We start from the raw sequence: 23,354 nt of genomic DNA, 5'->3' as shown, positions 1-23,354 counted from the left end.
TTTGGAAATGCTCACATTCAGAAACAAAGGTTTTAGTGTCCCTGGGAGATGAAAATCCCGCGATGGCCATAGCAAAATAATTTTGTTCAATTGTTATGCGCATGGCCAACCACCTCCAACTATTTATGCATTGAATAATTTTCTAAGTGTTAGAATATCAGTTGCCAAAAAGCTCTATAAAACCAGGTCACAACGCACAAGTCACAAGCATCTAATCAAACAAATTTCATTCACCCTACCTACATGCTTATCAAAATTATACTGAAGACATTCGCTAAGGGGAAATCATTCAGACCAAAACTTCACGAAGGCAGAGATGAATGCTCTAAATACTGTCCAAAGTGGATTTATTTCTGCATTCACAGATTTCTTGGATGCTCCTTCCCTTGATTCACTGCCCAAAGAAAAATGTACAGTTAAAAAACACTCAGATAAATGCAAATTTTTTTTGGTAATAATTAGTGCAAATTAAAGAAACTCAGAAGGATGTAAACAAAGATCCACAAACTCTTGAATTAATGCGCACATATATATATATATATATATATATATATGAGAAAGAGAAAAATATAATAAAATCGGAACTAAATTTTAGAGTCTTACAGATTTAGTCTGTTCAAAGTGGTATTACTTCCTTCCCCAGTGCTTTGACTATGTTCAATATCAGCTTTGGCTTTGCTTATTGCCTCCTGAGAAAGTGGATCTTCAAATGTAGAGGAAGTACCACTGGCAGTGCCATTCTGAGAATGGACTTCAGCTGGAACAAGATTAGGCTGTAAAAGCACATAAAACAAATTTAAGAACAGCCAAGAACATAGTCAATGGAAGAAAAAAACCAAGTGGGCGGGGGGCATCTGTTTGGAATAGATGTAATGGATTCAGACCACAGTTATGAAATTCATTTTCAGTGGCCACTTCAGTTTGCTCCCTAAATACAACATTTTGGCACTCCAGAAATTTCATGGTGAACTTTTTTAGGTGCATAATTATTTTGGTAATAAAATTAACATGACTGGTGATTGATCATATTATGAAAAGGAAAATCTAGCAAACTAAATTCTGTGTTATTTAGTATTTAAATAACAAGGTATGCCATAAAGCAATCCGTGCAGCCGCATTTTCCAAACCAGCTAAAGGACAAAATTAGTGACGTGATGACCAGTTTACATTGTTACCACCAAGTGAAAAGAAGCTGATAATTAAGCCACCAATATGGTCTCTTAGCAGAGTTCCCAAGCACAGCTGCATTTGTACGTTGCTACCTAGTGTCCTCTTGAAAGTAAAACCATTCTGAATACAGAAAAAGCAATTTAATTGACTTCTAAAATTTTTAATATTCAAAAGGATACAGTTATATACAAATATTGTGTAAATTCTTTGGGTGCCTTTGTACGATTTCTAAGAGTTCTAAAAACCATTTCTTGGCCAGAACTTGTTCCAAACTCCAAATAATCAATGTTTGGTATCACTTCTGACTTCCGATTTCTCTTCCTCAGAATGGAAAATCCAGAATGAACTTTTAGCTTTTCTAGAATTTCTGAGAAACCGTTAATCCATTTGCATTCTCAAATTTAATGAACACATGGACTAACGGTTTAAAGTTGGGGAAAAATAGTAAAAACATTAATTTATTAACCTAAGCCACAACAACTCAGCTACCTTGTTGCAACACTCTCTTGCCTCATGAGCTGAAAATTTGACAGACAGTTCCGGAGAGTGGGAGTGAAAACCCCAATGCAGCAGAGAACAACCGAATGAATCAATGGTTGATCTTAGCATGCTAGCAGCTGCTTCATTTCGTATAGTGACAAACACTTAAATATCCCTCTCTCTGTCTTCCTTCTCTATCTATCGCTCTCTGATTTTACTGTCTCACTCTCTACAACTCTTCCCGCCTTCCTTATTTCTCGACTCAAATTTGCAGCCCCATCATCTCTGTTTCAAACCCAGAAACCATTCTAGGATCCCTCTCTGAGAAAAGAATAGTTTCTGAGAATGGGTACCAATAGAGCCTTAGTTCTATGGCAAAATTTTCAATAATTCTATTGGCAAAAGGTCTCTTGGATGGCCCACAAGTGGCAGCCTCCTCCTACTCAACAACTCCCACTAAGTTGAGCCATATGGAAGGGTGATTTGCCAATTCTGATCAATGGGTACATATAATGTATTGTCTGGATTAGCACATGCCAAATTTCAGAGCCAAGCATTTACCTGCAATGAACTGCCATTTTTACCTTTAGTTTTTAGCCATCCATTTATTTCCTACCATTTCTCAAAAAGTCAATTTTCTGATGTATCTGCAAAGCTTTGTTCTGCCACGTGGCCAACTTTTGTGGATTCCTTGGGCGGACTGTTCAGGAAACCATTCCCGCATTATGGCTGAGTATTAATGTTTTGCTATATTTTTCACAAACAATACTTGGTCTAGTGCTTTTGAATTTCTTTGAAAGTTATATTTTTCTACATGAATGTATGTAACATATGGGGATAAGTTCAAAACTATGCGAAATATGGGTGACCACACAACAACATTAAAGTATAAGGGCACTGGGTGCAAAAAGTATCAACCTAAACTGAAATCAAATGACCATAATCTGCAAAAATTGGCTACAAATATTTCAGGAGGTTTATGTTATTCATAACTCTGGAATGAAATTTGTAGTCAAGTAAACCAAATTGTATGATTAGGATCCGTACCAACAGTCCATTGCCATACATGTCCAACATGTTCCATGAAGATGGTTCAATTCGTCAGTGGACACATTCAAATAATCATGGCCCAAAAATATAGGAAGTGGTCTCCTTAACCATTCAACCTAAGAAACATAAATGGCCAAGTAACAGAATTGCAAGTCAGGAGAAGGGTCAAGAGATCGGATGGCTAGGTTTGTTCAAACAACATGACCTCCGGAAAGGGCCCATATATTGGTGGCAACCCAACATAGTGAATGTAATAAATCATATTGAGTCTAAGTAAGCATACAACATGAACTTTGTGATAGGCAATGCCATATAATTCCTTTTTAGTAGACATAGCTATAAGGAACAATTGGATCCTCATACTTTTTGAATGGATACAGAGAATGTTAAAAGGAGGGCACATCCTTCAAGCTGGCAGTCAGCATTAAGAAACCCTCTGCATGGGTCCTTATAGTTTGTTATTTCTTTGAGGTGCAATGGACATATACTAAGGTTTCAAGTATATTGGGCCATACAATTTGTTATTTCTTTGAGGTGCAATGAACATAATAAGGTTTCAAGTCTATCATCGCAATGATGACATTGGTATCTAGAAGAAATAGCAAAGCAAAGACATAAGCTAAAATAATAAAACAACATAAAATGGAATATGGTATTGAGACTCACCTCAATTCCAATTACTGTCTTGTTTGGATCAGCTGTCTGCACGGTTGAGACATCATTCTGAGCTACCTCAACTGTCAGTTGCATGCTCTCCAGAAGAGTACTCCTAGCACTGTTTTGGGTTGCAAAGCAACTTAAATTTTCCTGAAATGTTTCTGCAATATTCAGTGATGCTTTTTCATCCATTGAATCATGAGAACTTTCCTCCAAGGAGTCTGTTCTGTCAATCACTAAATCAGTGTTCCCTGTTGCTACTTCCACTTTCTTGTTTTCCTGTTCTTTCAGGGTTTTAGTTACATCTCTTGCTTCTCCTGACATTGAATCCATGTCATGAATCAGCCTACCAGCAGATTTTATTGGAAATGTCTCCACGATAACATCCACTGCTAAAGGATTTACTCTAGCGATAGGTGCTTTAACATTTTCAACTCCATCCAATTTTTCACAAACTTGACCCTTGACAAATATTGGCTCGTTATCCACGTGTGTTGTGATACTGCCCTGCTCCAGGGGTTTCCCTGCACTTGATTCATCATATTCTCCACCCATGTATGAGCCGTTAATATACCCATTATTGGAGGTCTGCTTATTATGAACAGCAGATTGCCCACTAGAAGTTTCACTACCTTGAAACATGGAGAGTACTGCCTTATCATCTACTTCTGCTTCAACATTGCCATGCTCCAGGGATTTCCCCGTATTAGATTCTTCATATTCTCCACTCATTAACATGCTGTTAATATACTTCTCATTGTCAGTTGTCTGTCTAATATAACCTGTGGATTGCCCACTAGAAGTTGAAACCAGCTCTTTATGGATGCTCTGGTGATCATTTGAAACAAAACAAGACCCAGGGGATGAAATGGATAATGGAATTTGAGGTTCAATGGAAATTGATCCTAATGGATAATGTTCAGAGACTTGTTCAGTGTTGATCTCTTCTGAAGTCAACTTAGCAGGGCCGAGCACTCTATTTTCCTGGATTACTTCCCGGATAATCTCCCGAACTGTGTAGAAAGAACCACCAACTTCCTTGTGCGTGAGATTGAGTGAGGGAAAACTCCCATTGTTTGCTTTCTGGTACCTGAAAGCAAGTTTTTTTTTTTTTTTGGATAGATGAAAACAAGTTAGTGTCCGAATAAATAACAAATCCAGATTGTGAACAACAAAATTTTGATGAGAAAAAAGTGTAAAGGTATTCAGATGACAAATCTTACTAGAACTGCTTGTTTTTAATCAGAAGCTTGTGATTTAGTTTTTGATGCAGCAAGTAGGGAAAACAATACTTAATAGTTGGTACCCAAAAAAATAATAATAAGAAAGAAAGAAGCAGCTGATTTAGTAAGCATCAGCCGCAATAAGGGCTCCCTGCCATTAATTAAAAATGCCTCTGCGGTTTGTCAATGAACTCGTCAACTACAGAAATGAGACTTCATATATTCAGAGACTCACAGCAGAACAAAAGTGATGCAGATTGTGATTAAAAAAAAAAAAAGAGGATAGCCTACAGTGGGCCTGAATTGCTCTTGGACCAGTTCATGGGCCAAACTAGACCCTAACCAGACCTTAAGATTTGGTTTACTGGTACAGCTAATCAGCCAAGTCGTGGGGATTTATTAGAAGACTGTAGATCAATGAATTCCTGAATTTCAGGAGGGAAAACGTCAGGCCAATATGGCTTGCATGGAAGAGCTTTTTGTGGGGCACAGCTGTTGAAGTATGATAGCTTGTGGATCAGCCTTATATTTTAGGATCTTATTCAATTGTACATGTGGTCTTAGTTTAGTTATTATTTCAATATTTTATTGTAATCAGGTTAATATAAGAAACCTTGAGTAGGAGTCTTTTAAGTTTCATGGTCTGATTAGGGAATCTCCATCTAGCACACATATGGAGTTTACCCACTCATATTTGTTTCTTTATTTTGTTATTAGACAGTGATCTGATCGGTTACTAAATTTTCTAAAACAATTTGTATTGTCTCCTTTAAGCTTTATTTATATGAAAGGCCATAAGTCATACCCCACGATTGATTGAGTTGAGTAAATTAGGCTTGATGCCCCAAATCTGTGAGATTCAGATTTTTGCGACTGTGAGATGCATTTCTGTGAGGTACTGAGGTGGGATGCTGATCCAGGCTTGAGTGAGAAGCTCAAGTCATATCTTTGATGTGGATCAAAGGTTCCAGCAGAAGTATTTCCACAAGAATAAGAAGGGCCAGCCCAGCCAGCCCAAGTTTCTTGGTCTTCATGGGCCAGGACTAGGCCCAGATAATTAGTCCATCTGTGGGAGGAGAATTTCCAGAAGATACAGCAAGATCAGCAAGAAGATATTTTGGGCTAAGAGATATAGTTTCTATTTTGAATTGCAATCCTATAGATTCAATTTTCTGCAGTAGTTTATAAATCTATTCTCTTAGCTGGTAACTTAGCTATTATGTTGAAGTTTCTATTCTCATTACATTTCTATTTTAGTAACTCTAAGCAAGAGAGAGTGACTAATTTTGTAATGGTGCTAAACTTTTATAAATAAAGAGGAGGCCTCCATATTGGCGAACGATTTTACAGCCAAAAAAACATTGATATGTGCTTGTGAGTGAGTGTGAGATGCCTCATGTTGTGAGAGGCATCAGCTCTTGGTGAGATTCCAAGGAGGAGATCGGTGGAAGGCCATCTTCTAGTTGGTGGGAGACCAACATATCCTCTTCTTCTACCAACTCTTCATGTTCAAGTTCAGTCTTCAATCCAGCCTTGGTCCAGTGAATCTATGAATGGTAAAATTAGTGCTACTTCAGTTTTTTATTGATTAATAAGTTCTGTTCTGGTTCTGACATTCTTCTTGAGTTCAGTCATAATTAAGTTGCAGCCCAGCATTTCAACTCTCTTTCCAGCTGCATAATAGGTTCTTAATTACAGCATACCCTACCTATTGTTATGCGCAAAGAGTGTTTTTTCTTTAGGTGAATAAATAATATTAAAACCCAAAGGGAAGAAAAGAGATACAAGGAGAACTAAGTAAGAAAACAACAACAAATAGAACCAAGGGTAGGCTAACAAAACCTAACCAAACCAAAACAAAAACACAGCACCAAGACAGAAACACACCCAAGCTCACAATCCAATAGCCAATTAGAGCCAACTAAAGGGAAGAAACGAAATTAGGAGAGGGGAGGAAGAGGGGGAATTGGACCATCTTATATTCCTCTCCCACAAAAGTGGTAGATCACGACACAGAAAACCATCCTGCCAACAACATCGCAGGCCGACATCCCTCCAAAATGGGAAAGCGTCCAAGCCCATTCTTTCAAGAAACACCTAATAGGCCTAGGAGAAGGCCAGCATTTTGCAAGAACACCCTCCCACACAACTCTAAAGAAAGGGTAAGCAAAGAAGAGAGGATCAATATCCTCCACAGCATTCCAACAAAAACAACAATTAGGGATAATTATCGTTCTGCGGCGGAAAAAGGCTTGGGTAGGAAGGGTGGCATTAATAACTCTCCAAGCAATGAAGGTGTGCCTTGGCATGTTGCCTTTACCCCAGATCAGCTTGTGCCAGGGAACAGCAGGCTTAGCAGATCTCACGATATTCCAAGCAGAAACAGAAGAGAACCTACCTGTAGACGACGTCGTCCACAGAGCGAGTTCTCAGAACCTCTAGGCCTCCTAGAAACAAGGTGAATGTCACCCCAGACCTCAACCAGGGCAGGAAAAACAGTAGGACCTGGGTTCCAGATGCCATTTCTAAGGATGGACGACACTTTGACGATCCGAACCCACAATGTAATGGATCCTATCACCGAAACAGGAAAGAAGAACACCTTTAGGATGCCACTTGTCCAACCAAAGGAATGTATTCCTTCGACCAGCATATAACTTACCATCCGACCAGTGGATTGTCTCCTAATTTTGAGGTTATATTTTTGTTCCTATATAGACCCTTTGATCAGCATACCTAGAACATCTGACCAGCAAATCGTGAGTCATATTTTCTCTGTACAACTAGTTCGTCCTAACCCTGCGGTTCTAGGTTTCCTTTGGATTCCTGGTCATTATGTTTAGGTGATTAGGATAACATTATTTTGGAATCAGAGCCGTGGCCAGCAATGGCTCTAGGACCCCTAAAAACCCACTTGAATCTTATGCACAACTATTTGAGATAATGCAGCACATGTCTCACAATATGAAGGCAATGACTGAGGGGGTAACAGCCCTATGGCAACGTGTGGATACTCTCTTTCTCACACACCATCACCTGAAACTTGATGATTTGAGGATGGATGAGAGATTTCCAGCTCACTCCACCACAAATTCTATCCCTAGAGTGATAAAAGGACCACAAAGACTCAATTCCCCAACCCCCATTGGAAGATGCCCTTCGTAGCCTTCTTACTACTGGTGGTACCAACAGATTCAATAATGACTCCCAACGCATGAGGCTTAAGTTGAAGGAATACGACAGGAAACTTGATCCCCAAGTGTTCCAAGACTATCTAAACTGTTTGGAACACTTTTTTGATTGGTTTGATTTGACAAAGGCTCGGAAGATACGACTTGCTCAGGCCAATTTAGTGGGACAAGCAAGAGAGTGGTGGGACCATCATGAATGACGGATGCAAGTACGCAGACCATCGAAAGGAATGGGACCATCAGACAACGAGTTCTCACAAAATTTTCAGGAATTACAGCAAAGTGGACGACATCAACGCTATTCTGTCCATGATGGTTATCTATTCTTTGGGTCCCAATTATCCATTCCAGATTCTTCTTTACGTCATCACCTTATGCAGGAACTGCATGGAGAAGGATTGGGTGGTCATTTTGGTGAACATAAAACTCTTCTACAAATAACAAATCGATAGTATTAGTCTCACATGTCCTGAGATGTCATCACGTGATCAAAAGGTATTGTGTATGTCAACTTGCCATTGTACTCTCCTTTGCCCGCTCCATACACACCTTAGATCCATATTAGTATGAATTTTATAATTTAGATTACCTACCACGAGGGAGAAACATGATTCTATATTTGTAGTGGTTGACCATTTCTCTAAGATGGTGCATTTTATACCTTGTCGGTGGATGTACAATGCTTCATATATTGCCACTCTCTTTTTTAAGAAAGTAGTACGACTGCATGGTTTACCGGTCATGAAGTCAAGTTTGTGACAGTATTATGCCTAATAAACCAGTAATAACACAAAGAAAGGAGAAGAGAGAGACCTTTGGAAGAAGAAGAGAATTATGTTGTGGGAGAAAAGCAGAACCGGTGAGAGTGAAACTCACCTATAGTCAACACATACAATAAAAAACATTATAACCAATAGGAAAGCTAGTCCAGGATACAATAGGAAACTGACGTAGACATAAAATTGGAAACTAAATCTATCTAGAATACTAACAAAAGAAGAAAACCACAAGCACAATCTACCGCCATATGTTTACATGACCCATATGTATCCTTACAATTATAAATTGGTAACCTTAACACTCCTCCTCAAGTTGGAGCATATACGTCACCCATTCCCAACTTGGAACAATTATTCCAGAAAGTAGGTCTAAACAGAGGCTTAGTAAACATATCACAGAGCTTATCAGAAGAGGACACAAATGGAGTAATGATAAGCTTCTTCATGACTGCACCCCGCACATGCAGTCAACCTTGATGTGCTTCGTCCTATCATGAAACACCGGGTTGCTGGTAATGTATATAGCAGCTTGATTATCCCAAAACATCTTCATAAGTTGAGTGACTGGAAAACCCAACTCTTGAAATAGAGACTTTAACCACATCAATTCAGCTGTAGTATGAGCCATAGCTCTTACTCTGCCTCAACGCTCGATCTAGCCACAGTGGTCTGCTTCTTGCTACACAATGCAACTAGATTACCACTAACAAACATGCAAAATCTTGTAGTAGATCTCCTGTCACCATCAGTACTAGCCTAGTCAACATCAGAATATCCTACCAGATCAACACTCTGATGAGCATAATTGTCAAGGTGGCAAGGCGACCTAAGGCGGTGGAGGGGTGTCTAAGCGTTTAGGCAACAAGGAGCCCGCCTAGGCATTGCCTAGGCGACCGAGGCACCCAATTGTTATTTTTTATTTCCCCTCCTCTAACATTATTTAGTATGCTACAATATGTACCTTATATCATCAAAAATCAACATTAAGCCACATCAAGTCATAAAAAATCAATATTAAGCAACATCAAGCCATCAAAAATCAACATTAAGTTACATCAAGTAATCAAAAATCAATATTAAGCCACATAAAATCATCAAAGATCAACATAGAACTAGAAGACAGCAGAACTGAAGAAGTAAGCTATTGGAAGTTTTAAACAATCAAAACAATTTGGTTTATACTGTTCTGAGAAAATATGATCTTATCAATAAGTAATTAAATTGCTCTCGATTTAGAGAAATGTTCTTGTTCTCTAAGAAGTTTGAGTGATCAAATGATTTTATTTTTACATGAGACTTTTTGTATTAGGTAGAATACAAAACCAGCCTTCCAACAAATCCAAGATTGCTTAAATCTGATTCATATTGAATGAGTTATGTTCCGGTCAAACCTTATTTGGTGTGCACGAATGCTGTCAAATTCGCTCTGAATGAAAATATTTTGTTAAATATCAAAACAAATGAATATTTTATTGCACTTTGGATTTTTAGCAATGTTTTACCATATTAAGATTTATGGAATTTTTAGATGAGAAAAAACCTAGCATTAGAAAGTTGAAAATTTCACCTACAAAAATCCAATTTTTGTTCTTGAATTGGGGGGTTGACTTTTTATCGTTTTGGAATTTGATTTTCTAACTATTTTTATTGGATTCAAATAGGGGATATGTGCTAATTTATGAATGATATCTTAAGTAAGTGAAATCATTTAATTAAATGATATTTGGCATAAATAAGTGTCAGAACCAGGTCTGCTACCAATTAAACTAGTGCAAGGCGCCCTGCAATAATGCGGCAGTTGCCTAGGCCCCTACAAACACCTGGACGCCTAGGCGACGCCTTAACAACTATGCTGATGAGGACAATAAATAGACCCCTTGCCTGGAGCCCCCTTCAGATACCTCAAGTTACGACATGCTGCCTCCTTGTGGATCTTTTTTGGTAACTGCATAAACTGACTAATAACTCCAACTGCAAAAGATATGTCAGGCTAAGTAACAGTCAAATAAATCAATTTCCCCACCAGACTTCTATACCGGTGCGGATAATTAAAAATCAAAGTTTTCACCAATAGTAGTGCCAAATTTCTGATAGGGATCCTTAGGAGCATCAACTTACTAGACTCAAATAATAGGTTTAACACATACTTCATTGTGACTTGTGACAGACTGATTCCTTTCTTACTCCGTAGTACTTCATTACCTAGAAAATACCTAAGGGTACCTAAGCCTTTCATTTGAAAATGTTGATGTAGATAAGCTTTCACTTCTGCAATTCCAAATGCATCATCTCCAAATATTATGATATCATCAACATAAACAATCAATACAACCACCTTAGATTCTTGGCACCGTATAAACATAAAATGATCAAATTAAAATTGTGAAACCCACACCGAGTGACCATAGAGCTAAACTTGTTGAATTAGGCTTTAGGTAGTTATAAACCATAGATAGCCTTATGCAACTTGCAAACTCTGGCAGAATTCTCCCCCTGAGCAAAATACACTGAAGGTTGCTCCATATACACCTCCTCATCAAGATCACCATAAAGAAAGACATTTTTAATATCCATTCGATTTAAGGCCAATCTAAATTCACAACAAGAGAAATAAGTACACGAACAGAATTTAAGCAAGCAACAGGGAAGAAAGTCTCAAAGTAGTCTACACAACAAGTCTGAGTATACCCCTTTACAACCAGCCAAGCCTTGAGTCATTCAATGGAGCCATCTAGATTGTACTTGATGGTGTACACTCAGTGATACTGCACGAGATTCCATGTTTGACGAGACAATAAAACATCCATTTTTGTGTCCATTGCTACTTTCCACCCAGAATGAGTCAAGGCCTCATGATGGTTTTTCAGGATGGAATAAAAGGCAAAATTATGTAACGGAGATGGAAGGTGAGAGATAGAAACATAATTTTCTATGGGATAGGCAGTCATGAATTTTTGCGTGCAAGTGTGAGTACCTTTGCAAAGTGCAACTAGTGAGTCAAGAGGAAGGAACCTCAGCAGGATCAGACTATATAGAGGGCAGAGCAGAGTCTAGAGCTGGAGTAGACGACACAGTTTTCTTTTGCCCTGTATAAACCTGGAGAGGAGGCACCGGAAGAGGAGGATCTGCAAGAGGCACGACAATAGGAATAGGAAAATATGGAGGTATGAGGAAACAATATGGAAAACGAAGACTGGTTAGATAAAACAGAGGAAGGCATCCGATTAATTAAATAACACATAGTTAGAACAGCATCACACCAAAATTTTTTGGAACATGCATAAGAACCATAAGAGAACGAGCAATTTCAAGTGTCTGTTTTTTCCGTTCAGTACATAGTTATCAAAGCAGTAAGGCGAGTCCAAAATCAAGGTGGCACCATCAAAGCGGTAAGTCGCCCGCCTAGGCGCCCAAGGCGATCAAGGAGCCTAGACGCCTAGGCTTCACCTTGATAACTATGGTTCAGTCACCCCATTTTGCTGGGGGTATATGAATAACTTGTTTGATGAATCATACCATGATTTATACAAAATGCAGAAATCTCACATTGTGTATACTCAAGAGCATTATCAAATCGGAAAACCTTGATAGAAGTACCAAACTGGGTCTTTATTTCATTATAAAAATTTTTAACACAAACAAAAACTCAAAACGATCTTTTAACAAATAAACCCAAGTCAAACAGGAATGATAGTCCACAAAAGTAACAAAGTAAGAAAATCTTAACTTATTTTTAACATGACATAGACCCCAAATATCAGAATGAACCAATGAAAATAAAGACGGACTCCTATGTGTAGAAGAACCAGTAAGAAAATCTTAACTTATTACCAATCATATGTGTAGAAGAACCAACATCAATAACCCACAGAGTGGAAGACATGATGGATCGAAAGGCGGATGTACCTGTGTGGGCAAAAGTGGTTGTAGAAGTGGATGCAGAAGTCTTAAGCTGTTGGAGACGCCGAAGAATTTGATAGTAATTATCCCGAAGCAAAGAGACAGTAGAAGAAGCTCCAGATGCAGATGCCATAGCGGTGTCACCAGAAGACACTCTCTGTAAAACTCTCAATGCTGGCAATGTTGGCTAGCTCATTTACCCAGTCTGGTCGTCCATGTTTGGCTCAAAAGGTATCAATAGTATGCTTGAGCTTGCTGCAAAAGGAACACTAGCGAGAAAATTTATCAGTAAACTGTCCACCTGTACCGCGACCACTAGAGCCACGACTACAGCCTCGCCATTGGCCAAGACCCCTTCCTAAAGAGGTGGAGCCTCAGCCTCGACCAACAAAGAAGGCCGAACTACGCTTAGAAGGAGAGAATTCAACTCTAGAAAGAGTAACCAGATGATGAATACGAGATAATACTTCACTAAGTGACGACACCCTTCTCTCCAGTTAAAAGTTGGCTTTTAACGGATTGGTAGTCTGGATGGAGATCGGCCAGAAGCTTTACAACATGAAATTCAGCCCTTTGATGCTTGAACTACTCCAGATTAGTAGTCAAAGGTTGATGAATCTGAAGTACTTCAATAATACTCTTTTACACACTGAAGTACTCATTCAATGACTTATCCCCCGGTTTGAAGTTGAACATCTTCTCATATAGTTCATAATTACAAGAAATATTCTTCTTCTAAGAGAAGTTTTCTCGTAAATCTTCCTAGGCACCCTTGGCAGTGGTATGGAACTTGACATTAGCAGCAATAGATGGTTCTATATCGTTCCATAACCATATCTTGGTAGTGGAATTCTCACCAAGGTTCTAAAACTCGGATCTTAGAACCAACTCCGTTATGGGAAAAACCAAGTCGAGTCGAGATCTCGGTGAGTTGGTGCATTTTTTTTTTCTCGACTCGAAGCCTCATCTCGGTGGGTTTTAGACCTAGTTTGGGTTTAAAACTTGGTATTCAGCCTATTTTAGGCCATTTAAACACAATGGCACTATCAAAGTTTACAAAAACGAAGTCCAAATATGAATTTCACTTCGGACCATAGGTTGGTAGGCAATGATGTACTAAAATACCCTACTCTACACATAATTTAGTAATAGAAAGCAAGCAAAACATTCAATTAATAGCTAAACAACTTAAATAAGAATCAGAAATGTTAAAGTGATATATCAAACTGTTTAACAGTGTTACAACTATCATCACATAAAATGACTTTGAATCAAGTATTCAGTCCCCACCAGTGTCACATAGTCTTCCCATGACATAGTGTTGCTGTAATGTTGCATATAGTGCTCCACAACAAGCATATAAGAGTTCTGTCGAGTTAGGTAAGTAAATACATAGTAGATGGGTCATTTCCATGGGTCAACCCGAGATCCGAGATCTCGCCATCAGCGAGATATGGACAAGATGCCTCATAAAAATGGTTCAAAACGAGATCTCACACTTTTGGGACTCGCCTAAGGTCTCGTCTCGTTTTTTCCAAAAACTGAGAAATTCGGCGAGATCTCGCAAGTTCTCGAACTATGATTCTCACACATCCAATCTTCATAGGTAGTGAATGTGGCCATATCTTTAGAATCAATAGTAGGAGGATCATCGGTAATGTATACATGCTTGCACAGCTTGGGCCCACAAGAGAGAGTTAGAAACTCTAGAGAGTTTAAACGTAGTAATCTGAACCTGAACATTGTCGTGATGCGGCTTAGGATCAGCCATTGGGACAAATAATCAGTGCCAAGTTGTAAAACCAATAGCATAATACTCAACTGAACAATCCAATAAAAGCAGAGTCACAACTGAGAAACAACAGTAGTGTAGATTGATGAGAACAGTAGCCGGCAGTAAGTGTGTTCCAAAAAAAAAAAGAGCAATAAATACCCAGATTTGGGTGATTTCAGGTTACAGAGAAACAGCAGGTTTTAATTGCCTGAAACAGTGATCGAAGGAGGGTCTGATGTAGGGAAATAAGATCCCAAAAGTCCAACCAAATCAAATGGTTAGAACAAAAGTATTGCAGTAGCAAAAAGTCTGAAAATAGATCTAAAAACAGAGCATCTGCAGGTAACTGGGAGAAATCAGATTGCAAAACATCAAGCCAATAAAGTGCCCCAGATGTGGATCGAATATACCTCAGATGAAGACCAAATAACCCTCAAAAACTAGTAACATCACAGTGTAGTTCTAGATTGGTAGGAGACCAACTAGAAGCCAATAACCAGGATCTGCTATGAACTGGGTAACTCGGCTAGGTCAAAATAGGTAAAAATTTTGAAATTAGGGTTAGGGTTTGATGGTAGGGTTAGGTCAAGTGGTTGTAGGGGAGTCTATCAGTGAAGGTTACGTTAAGTTTTAATGGAGGAATGTGAGCTGGAATGGAATTGGCAGCAGGTTAGGTTTAAGGTTTTGGGTTTTGGAAAAGTGGAAGATGATGGAATCTAGGGTTTAGGATGGGTGGATTAGACAGCAACTTGGATCGAGCTTCCAATTAGGTGAGGGGAGTAATTGATCCAGTTATGGGGCAATTTCAATGGTCAGTTTGGGCTGGGTGATATTTAGGGTTTTGGGGAATGAATGGAGATGGGGTTCGTTAGGGATTTAGTGGGAGGATGGGGCTGCAATGTAGATCGAGTTATCCTATGGGGCAGGGGAGTATTCGATCCAAAGATGCTGAAATTTGCCTGGCTGGTTTGGTCTGGACAGAATTTGGATGTTGGGGAAAATGAAAATAAAAAGGGGGAATCTTAGGGTTGGGCTGTGAGAGGATTAGAAGAAGAATTGTACGGGATGAGTGATTCAAACTCACTGTTGTTGCAGGGATCCCTTGGCACCAGTTTGTTTGAAGATGATGACATGAATAAAAAGATCAGAATTTGAAGGAGAGCTTCAAAGAAACCACCCGGGCTTCACACCGCTAAGTGTCGATTGGATCAAACATCAATCCCACCAGCCTTGATCAGACACAAGACAATCTTCAGTGGAGAAGACAAAGTTCCAAAGCAGCTTCAATGAGTATTCAAAATTCCCAGGTAAGTTGTCCCCTCCCACGAATTTTATTCCCTTTTATAATGGCCAAAGGCCTTACTCCTAACCAGCCTAGGATGAGGACTAATCCCCCCCAGCCGAGCTCTAATTACATCACCACTAAAGTCATGTGACTAACTTAAGTTGGTCACATGACACTTAAATAAATAAATAAAAGACTACTTAAATTGAACCACTGGTTCAACCAGTTTTGGCCCGGTTCAACTTATTACATCAAAATAAAACTAAGTATGAGATACTACTACTAAGCAACTAACTAATACTACTTGGACAGCTTCTTGTTCTTCTTCTTGCGGATGTAGTGCTTCAGTTCTGCCTCACATCAGATGGCTGATAAGAAAGTAATTGCAGATCTCAGAACCTTAAAAAAAATCCCAGAAACAGGGATCGCAGCCATTATGGAGATCAAATCGGATAATTTGACTCAATCTATCTTCATGTGCATCAAGTAGGAGAAGTAGAAAGCCCTAGTTTCAGCTTCATATCATTAATTGTTGAAACCGCTTCCTCTAAAAGGCCGACCTTATAGGAAAGGGAGGAAACAATATGTATACCATACAGGAGCTCTAACACGGCGGACTATCCAAAGGGGGACACAGGTGGATAAATAATTTTTTAACACCTGCCCGCTCCCAGGGGGACTCAATACCGTGACCCCTACTTGCTCTGATACCATGTTAGAACCGCTTCCTCTAAAAGGCCAGCTGATGCAGATTCATCACCAAATAGGGCTTGTTTCATTAGAAATAAGTCTAGGGTTGGGTTACATACATGTTGGGCCTTTGATCCCATGGGTTTTTAATGTAATAGGCCACTTTTCTAGCCTAAAATAGGGGTACCTAGGTTGCATACGGGATTAGCCCAATACTTAATTTTTATTGTGTTTTTAATTGAACCGGTTTGAATTGGTTGCATCCAATTGGTTCAATTGGTCTAATTTAAGTGAAGTGATCCTATTGGCTAAAAGGTTCTTATATCCTATTGGCTACTAAGGAATCTTCTTTATTTTAAGTAGTTTAAGTTGTTTTTAAGTCATTAGGACTCTATTTTGAGTCTATTTCAATTTTCTAGTCAGTTTAAGTTAGCTAATAGGTTAAGGATTGGGTTAGGCCATTCCTTTTTAGTGTCTAAGTCTAATTTTGAGTCTTTTATATAAGGTTCTAAGGGGGCCATATATTGAAGACGAATTTGATTAGTAAAAATTAGCTTTATGCTTGCTGCCATTGCTGCTGCTCTTGTAAGTGTATATCCTTGTGGATCTCAAGGTGGAAGGGATTGGTGGATCTCCAATCGACTCCTTGCATTGTGAAGATCGGGAGGGCTGCTACTTATCTCCTTGCATTGTGAAGATCGGGAGATCCCATTGTTCATCTTCAAAGTTGCTGCCATTGAAGACCTGTAACAAGTAAGAAATTCTGCAACTATTCTTCTTCCTTCTAGAAGGTCACATACAAGGTGATTTTCGTGAGAATTCTGCCCAGCCAAATCTAACCATTAGAATCTGCTAAAAATTTGATCAAGTCTTCCTCAAACCCTAAGAGAGACTCGATTCAAATTTCAGCACCATCCACCCAGCCGATTGTCTGAAATTACAGTTTTACCCCTCTCTCCTACTTCTACTAGGAAACCTCCATAACTCCAAATCTGTCCATCAGTTTCAAACCAAACTTTCAGCATACATCCCTTACATCATTGTTGACACTCGATCCAAGTTTCAGCCCCAAACTCCCACTCTAACCCCTTCATCTCCTTGCTCCAGTAAAACCCAAACCCAAAACCCTAAAATTCAATTCTGCCCAAAGTTAATTCAAAACTCATCCAAATTCTAACCTTTTTATACTATATTGACCCCCTAGACCTGCCCATTAATACCCTATAAACCCCTTTCCCAATATCCAACCCAAACCCTAGGAATTGACCTAAATCCTAGTGTTGTCCATTCGAACCAGCAGCCCCTTTTGTTATTTAATCCTGTTGTTTGGCTCCTAGTAGGTCTCCTATCTATCTAGGACTACAATACCGACCTTAAAGGAAAGGGAGGAAACAATATGTATATCATACAAGAGCTCTAACACGGCGGACTATCCAAAGGGGGACACGAGTGGATAAATAATTTTTTAACATTAATAACTAGGGATTGTAGCAGTAGATAGGCAGCATAAGGAGTGCTGCAACCAGTATCGATTTTTGTCCTGAATGGACCTTCAAAACAGCATGAATGGACGATCAACTACTGGTTTATTAAAGGTCTGATACCATGTGACAGTATTAAGCCTAATAAACCAGTAATAACACAAAGAAAGAAGAAGCAGAAGAGAGAGACTGATGGAAGAAGAAGAGAACTCTGCTGTGGGAGAAAAGCAGAATCGGTGAGAGTAAAACTCACCTATAGTCAACATATATAATAGAAAATATTACAACCAATAGGAAAGCTAGTCCTAGATACAATAGGAAACTAATGTAGACATAAAATAGGAACTAAATTTATGCATAAGACTAACAAAAGAAGAAAACCACAAGCACAAGCTACTGCCATGTGTACATGACCCATATGTACCCCCATGGTACATATGATTCATGTACCCCTTACAATTATAAATCGGTAACCTTAACAAAGTTTATGAGTTATTTTTGGAAGACCTTGTGGATGAGGACCAATGCAAAGTTGCAATTTTATTCACCAAAAAAAAAAAAGTTGCAATTTTCTACAGCCTTTCATCCTTGGACTGATGGACGAACCGAGGTGGTTAACCGGAGCTTAAGTAATTTGTTACGGTGCCTTATTTGTGATTATGAAAAGAAGTGACCATCGATACTTGATATGGCCAAATTTGCGTGCAACAGCTCCGTCAATAGGACAACGGGTCATACTCCGTTTGAAATTGTACTTGGAGTTCAGCCCAAACAACGCATCAATCTTGTTCCTCTACCATCTGAGGCACGAGTTAGTATTGAAGCTGATAAGTTCTTGCGCCATATTACTGAAGTTTAAGCAGATGTGCATAGACAGATCACCCTCAATAATGAAGCCTATAAGGTGTCTGTTGATCGTCATCGATGACATGTCGAGTTTCAGCCCGGAGACAAGGTGTTGGTTCCTATTGCCTCAGAAAAATTTGCTGCAAATGTCAACACAAAATTGCATCCTCGGAAGATGGGCAGCTACTAAATGTTGAAGAAAGTTGGCCCCAATGCCTATGCACTTGATCTTCCACTAGATTTAGCCATTAGCAAAGTCTGATATGGCCGACCTTACTCTCTACTTGGGCCATCATTCAGATGATGGAAATACCAAACATGCTTGAGGATGACACAACTTCCTACTGCCGTTGATGACGAGATTGAAGATGTCGTAGATGATATGTATATCATGACATGGAGAGGAGGTGTTTATCACTCTTTCCTTGTCAAGTGGAAAGGTCGACCTCGAACAGACTTATGTATGAAGATGACTTCGAGCGTCTAAACCCTGATTTGTACGAGCACTATATGGCTCTTATACATTCTGCAGAGACGCATGAATTCAAGCAGGGGAGAATTGATTTGGATCAAGGATTCCAGCAGCAGTATTTACACAAGAATAAGAAGGGCCAGCCCAAGTTTCATGGTCTTCATGGGCCAGGAGTCCAGGACTAGGCCCAAATAGTTAGTCCATGCATGGTAGGAGGTTTCTAGAAGATACAACAAGATATTTTGGGCTAGGAGATATAATTTCCATTTTGTGCAAACCTATATATTCTATTTTCTACAGTAGTTTTATTTCTATTCTCTTAGCTAGCAACTTAGTTATTATGTTGAAGTTTCTATTCTCTTTACATCTCTATTTTAGTAACTCTTAGCAATAAAGAGTTACTAATTTTGTAATGGTGCTACACTTTTATAAATAAAGAGGAGGCCTCCACAGTGGCAAAAGATTTTACAGCCAAATGCCCAAAAAACTTTGTTATGTGCATGTGCGTGACTGTGAGATGCCTCATGTTTTGAGAGACAGCATATCTTGGTGAGATTCCAAGGAGGAGATCGGTGGGATGGTATCTTTTAGTTGGTGGGAAGCCAACATATCCTCTTCTTCTACCAACTCTTCATGTTCAAGTTCACTCTTCAATCCAGCATTGATACAGTCAATCTATGAATGGTAAAATTGTTGCTACTTCAATTTTTTATTCATTACTAAGCTCTATTCTGGTTCTAATATTCTTCTTGAGTTCAGTCGTAATTAAGTTGCAGACTTGCAGCCCAGCATCACACCTCTCTTTCCAGCAGCATAAGAGGTTCCTAATCACAGCATACCCTAACTATTGTTCTGCACAAGGGACTACAAGACTGAGGATTACTCTTTTAGTAAGTTACTAATCTGTCCAGCCTATAACTTACCATCCAACCAGTGGATTGTCTCCTAATTTGAGGTTATATTTCTGTTCCTATATAGACCCTTCGCCAGGATACCTAGTCCATCTGACCAGCAGATTGTAATTGTCATCCTTTTTTCTCTACATCTGGTTCGTTCTACCCCTGCAGTTCTGGGTTTCCTTTGGATTCCTGGTCACTATTGTTAGGCGATTACTGATTAGTATACCATTAATCTTCCTCTTCTAATTTATTTCTTCCATTAATTTCCTGCAACTACAGGTAAGTTCTGATTTAATTCTTAATCAAGTACTGGTGCTGATCTGCTGTTAATCTTCAATTCTAACAGTGATAACAAGGGAGTTCTCAGTCCCACAAGAACCAGACATCTCTGCAGAATTATAGTTGGCGGATACCCTGTTCTAAGGTTCTCCTGCTCTATCTTGGAATATATCATTCTGCAGAATCTGGCCATCAGATCTGTCTGTACTCTTGTGGACTTATTCACTATTTGGGATGTCATAATCGACCAAGATCTAAGCAACATCAGACCTTCTAATATAAAGATATCTGGGATCCTAGAATTTAGGATCCAAAGGTTTTTGTTTTCTGAAATAGATCCATAGACTAAAATCCAGCCGTTGGATTCCCTTAAGTTTTTGAAGTTTTGTACATCTGATTGAAGCGCCTGCTCGACCAGAAAGCCAGCTTGATCTGAGCTGTGGATTCTGAAATATTAATTTTCTCTATAATATGGTTTCTCTTGGTGATCTGTGATCCTACCTGTTGGGCAGAATCTGAAACCTATTTCTAGGTTAAACCAAAGTCAATTAAAAAGGCAGGAAGACTCAACCATCTTCCAAAAGGAGATGCAGCAATGTTGATTCGACAACTGTCTCACTTGTAAGCATATATGGGTGGCATCTAACAACTGACAGGGTTACCCGATTTTGTAATCATCACTGATCAGCAAAAAGAAGATAAAGCTTTTTGAGAAAGTGTAACTTTGCGAAATGGATAGGCAAAGCCCACCCACCCTAACCCAAAAAGATTTTATTTTCTAAATAAATTTTGAATAATTATTCCACATTCGCATACTAGATTCATTTTGAGTTAAATAGCTAACAGAAAATGTAGTAACAAGATTAAAAAAAAAAAACAATTAAAAAATTCACCATGTTCCATAGACCTTAAAAAATAAAAAAGATTACCCAATGATACCCCCATCATGCTCTTACAAGACAATGGCTTAATGTTGCAAAATTGATAACAGACAGAGACATCCACTCATTACATACTATTGTGTTAAATAACTTATTTTAGTCCCTGAGAGTGGACAATCTAAAAGCAAAGTAGGTTTTTGATACGTTACAGCTACATTTGACCTAGAAGGATACCAACAATGAGGAAGTGGATTAGGTTCAGTTATATAGATAGGTAGAGGCATCAAATATTACTAGAGAACAATGTCAAACACATTGTGAGTGTATGGTTCTCAAGTTCGACATATGACATAACTTTAATTGTGATTAACCTACTCATGACGGTTATTTATCTGGGAGAAAAATAACTAATGGCATGAAACTCTTACAACTGACTAAATTCACTTCCAGATTTCTGAAACTACACCAAAATTGTTATTTTCAAGAGCTATCTATCTACAAACAGAATTTGTATTACTAAAATCATACATGAATTTAATGATCTAATAAGGAACTCCTCTTGAACATCCACCAGAAAGTTCAACTCTCAAATGGTTAGAGATATCTAATAAATGTTGAATTTCAGCTATAAGAATCCAAAGGTGACCCACAAATTGAAATGTACAGATCAGGCTTCTTGGTGCACTAAATCTTCAAAAAACCAAAGATGAAAACAAAGGAATATCCTTCATGATAAATGAGGAGACTTTATCAAGAAAAAGAGAGCACATGCAACTGATTTGCTTCTTTATAACTGCAGTGTCACAGTCCAAAATGGCATAAACACATAAAATAGATGAGTACAGCTTCATTGATAATCCATCTATTTGCATGTATCTTCTAACAACAAACAGAAATAAGCTGGAGTGCCTTCAACTTAGCAATTAACAATTTAAACTGAATCAACATCTAATAGAAACCAATTACTTCTTTATAAAAGATTCAACCATATCCTTCCTCTCCTCCTTTGAACGGCGAATGCGGGACTTCCTCCCTTCAAAGTCATTGCTCTTAGCTAGGGCAAAAGTTTTCCCAACCCAGCTAACCTTGACAGTATTCATGATGTACAAAACTTCACCAGGATTAATGAAACCTGTGGGAAATAGTAAAAGATTAGTAGGGTGAAATGATACAGGTGCTTGTTTAATTATTCTCTTTGATAATACAGGTGCTTTTTAGTAACCATCCAATGAGACATGATGCACAGCCAAAAAAGAAGAAAAAAAAAAAAAATTCCAGGGATTCTATAAGCAAACCAGCCTAACATGCATGCAGGAAGAATAAGCTGAACCCACCATTTCATAGATGCCAAACTAGTATCAAGAATGTGAAATATTAAACATGCTGAACCATCCAAACGAGGGATATTTGGGAAAGGAATCTCTACATGGGATCCATCTAATGGTGGGTCTCACCCCTGTACATGGGAATTCCAAAAATGCTATTAGTAGATAATCATTAAAGTTGACAAATACCTTAACCCAATTCTCAGTTCCTAATGAAAGAAAAGAAAGAAGATATAATGGGATAAAACATCTTGACGTAGTCTTGTCAATTGATTGTAAGATTCAATCACTGACACCAATGCTTAAATATCTAAATTGATGAACTGTAAGATGCCTTCCAAGAAACATAAAAACACCAAGCTACATGCTACACAGAGGAGTACATGGCACAGAAAGGTATATTTATGTCATGGTGACATGAATACAGGCAGAAAATTTTTTAAATTAACAAAAAAAAAAAGTTCATTCAAAGAGATAGTCTATAATAACCTAAAGTTTCCAGAATTCAATTTATAACAGAGGTAAACATACCAATCAATCCTATTTATGGCCTAAACTATTCATTCTTCCAGAGACATGGGAGAGTAAGAATGCCACCATGGAAAATCTTGGCCGCCAAAAAGAGACCCATCACGCATTTTCAGATGAAACGAGACCTATTCATGTCGGACCCTGACTATTCAAGCAAGCAATTCAAATTGAACAAGGTGGAGCCATCCACAAGAACCTCTGTGAAGAGCTTAAACCCATCTAAGTACCCAACATTGAAGAAATGACCCCAAGTGCTCAAAAACCCAAACTTATTGTCTCAGAAAATCAAACATGATCAAGCAACTCCAACTCAAGCAGTCAAGAAGCTTCAGTATGGAACAAAGCGAAGAGAAAACCCCAAGAAACTATACTTTTCCCACTAAATTTTGGCCAAAATTGAACGGATGTTTTGGACAGCATTTGAGCAGAAACCCAGATAAA

General features: G+C 38.6%; 1 protein-coding gene across 1 annotated transcript; it reads right to left on the bottom strand.

The window, feature by feature from the left end:
• Nucleotides 1-150: 150 nt before the first annotated feature.
• Nucleotides 151-23,128, bottom strand: LOC122650554. The gene is made up of 5 exons (XM_043843958.1): nucleotides 22,980-23,128; nucleotides 22,024-22,189; nucleotides 3,367-4,447; nucleotides 604-773; nucleotides 151-394 (listed from the first exon to the last, which is right to left on the bottom strand). The coding sequence occupies exons 1-5, from the start codon at nucleotides 23,011-23,013 to the stop codon at nucleotides 286-288; spliced, it is 1,560 nt and encodes a 519-aa protein (XP_043699893.1). The 5' UTR covers nucleotides 23,014-23,128; the 3' UTR covers nucleotides 151-285.
• Between the last annotated feature and the right edge of the window lie 226 nt (nucleotides 23,129-23,354).

The sequence above is a fragment of the Telopea speciosissima genome, chromosome 2, assembly GCF_018873765.1.
Source record: "Telopea speciosissima isolate NSW1024214 ecotype Mountain lineage chromosome 2, Tspe_v1, whole genome shotgun sequence".
Taxonomy (NCBI): Eukaryota; Viridiplantae; Streptophyta; class Magnoliopsida; order Proteales; family Proteaceae; genus Telopea; species Telopea speciosissima.
The sequence above is the reverse complement of the archived record's forward strand: the minus strand, read 5'-3'. Positions and strand labels throughout refer to the sequence as shown.

What these genes read in the sequence shown, in the direction of transcription:
- LOC122650554 (XM_043843958.1), bottom strand. Translation starts at nt 23,013, where the DNA reads ATGGGTCTCTTTTTGGCGGCCAAGATTTTCCATG. An exon ending in GGCGGCCAAGATTTTCCATG is followed by an intron (nt 22,190 to 22,979) that starts GTGGCATTCTTA and finishes TATTTCCCACAG; the next exon opens with GTTTCATTAATCCTGGTGAA. An exon ending in AGACAGTAATTGGAATTGAG is followed by an intron (nt 774 to 3,366) that starts GTGAGTCTCAAT and finishes GTGCTTTTACAG; the next exon opens with CCTAATCTTGTTCCAGCTGA.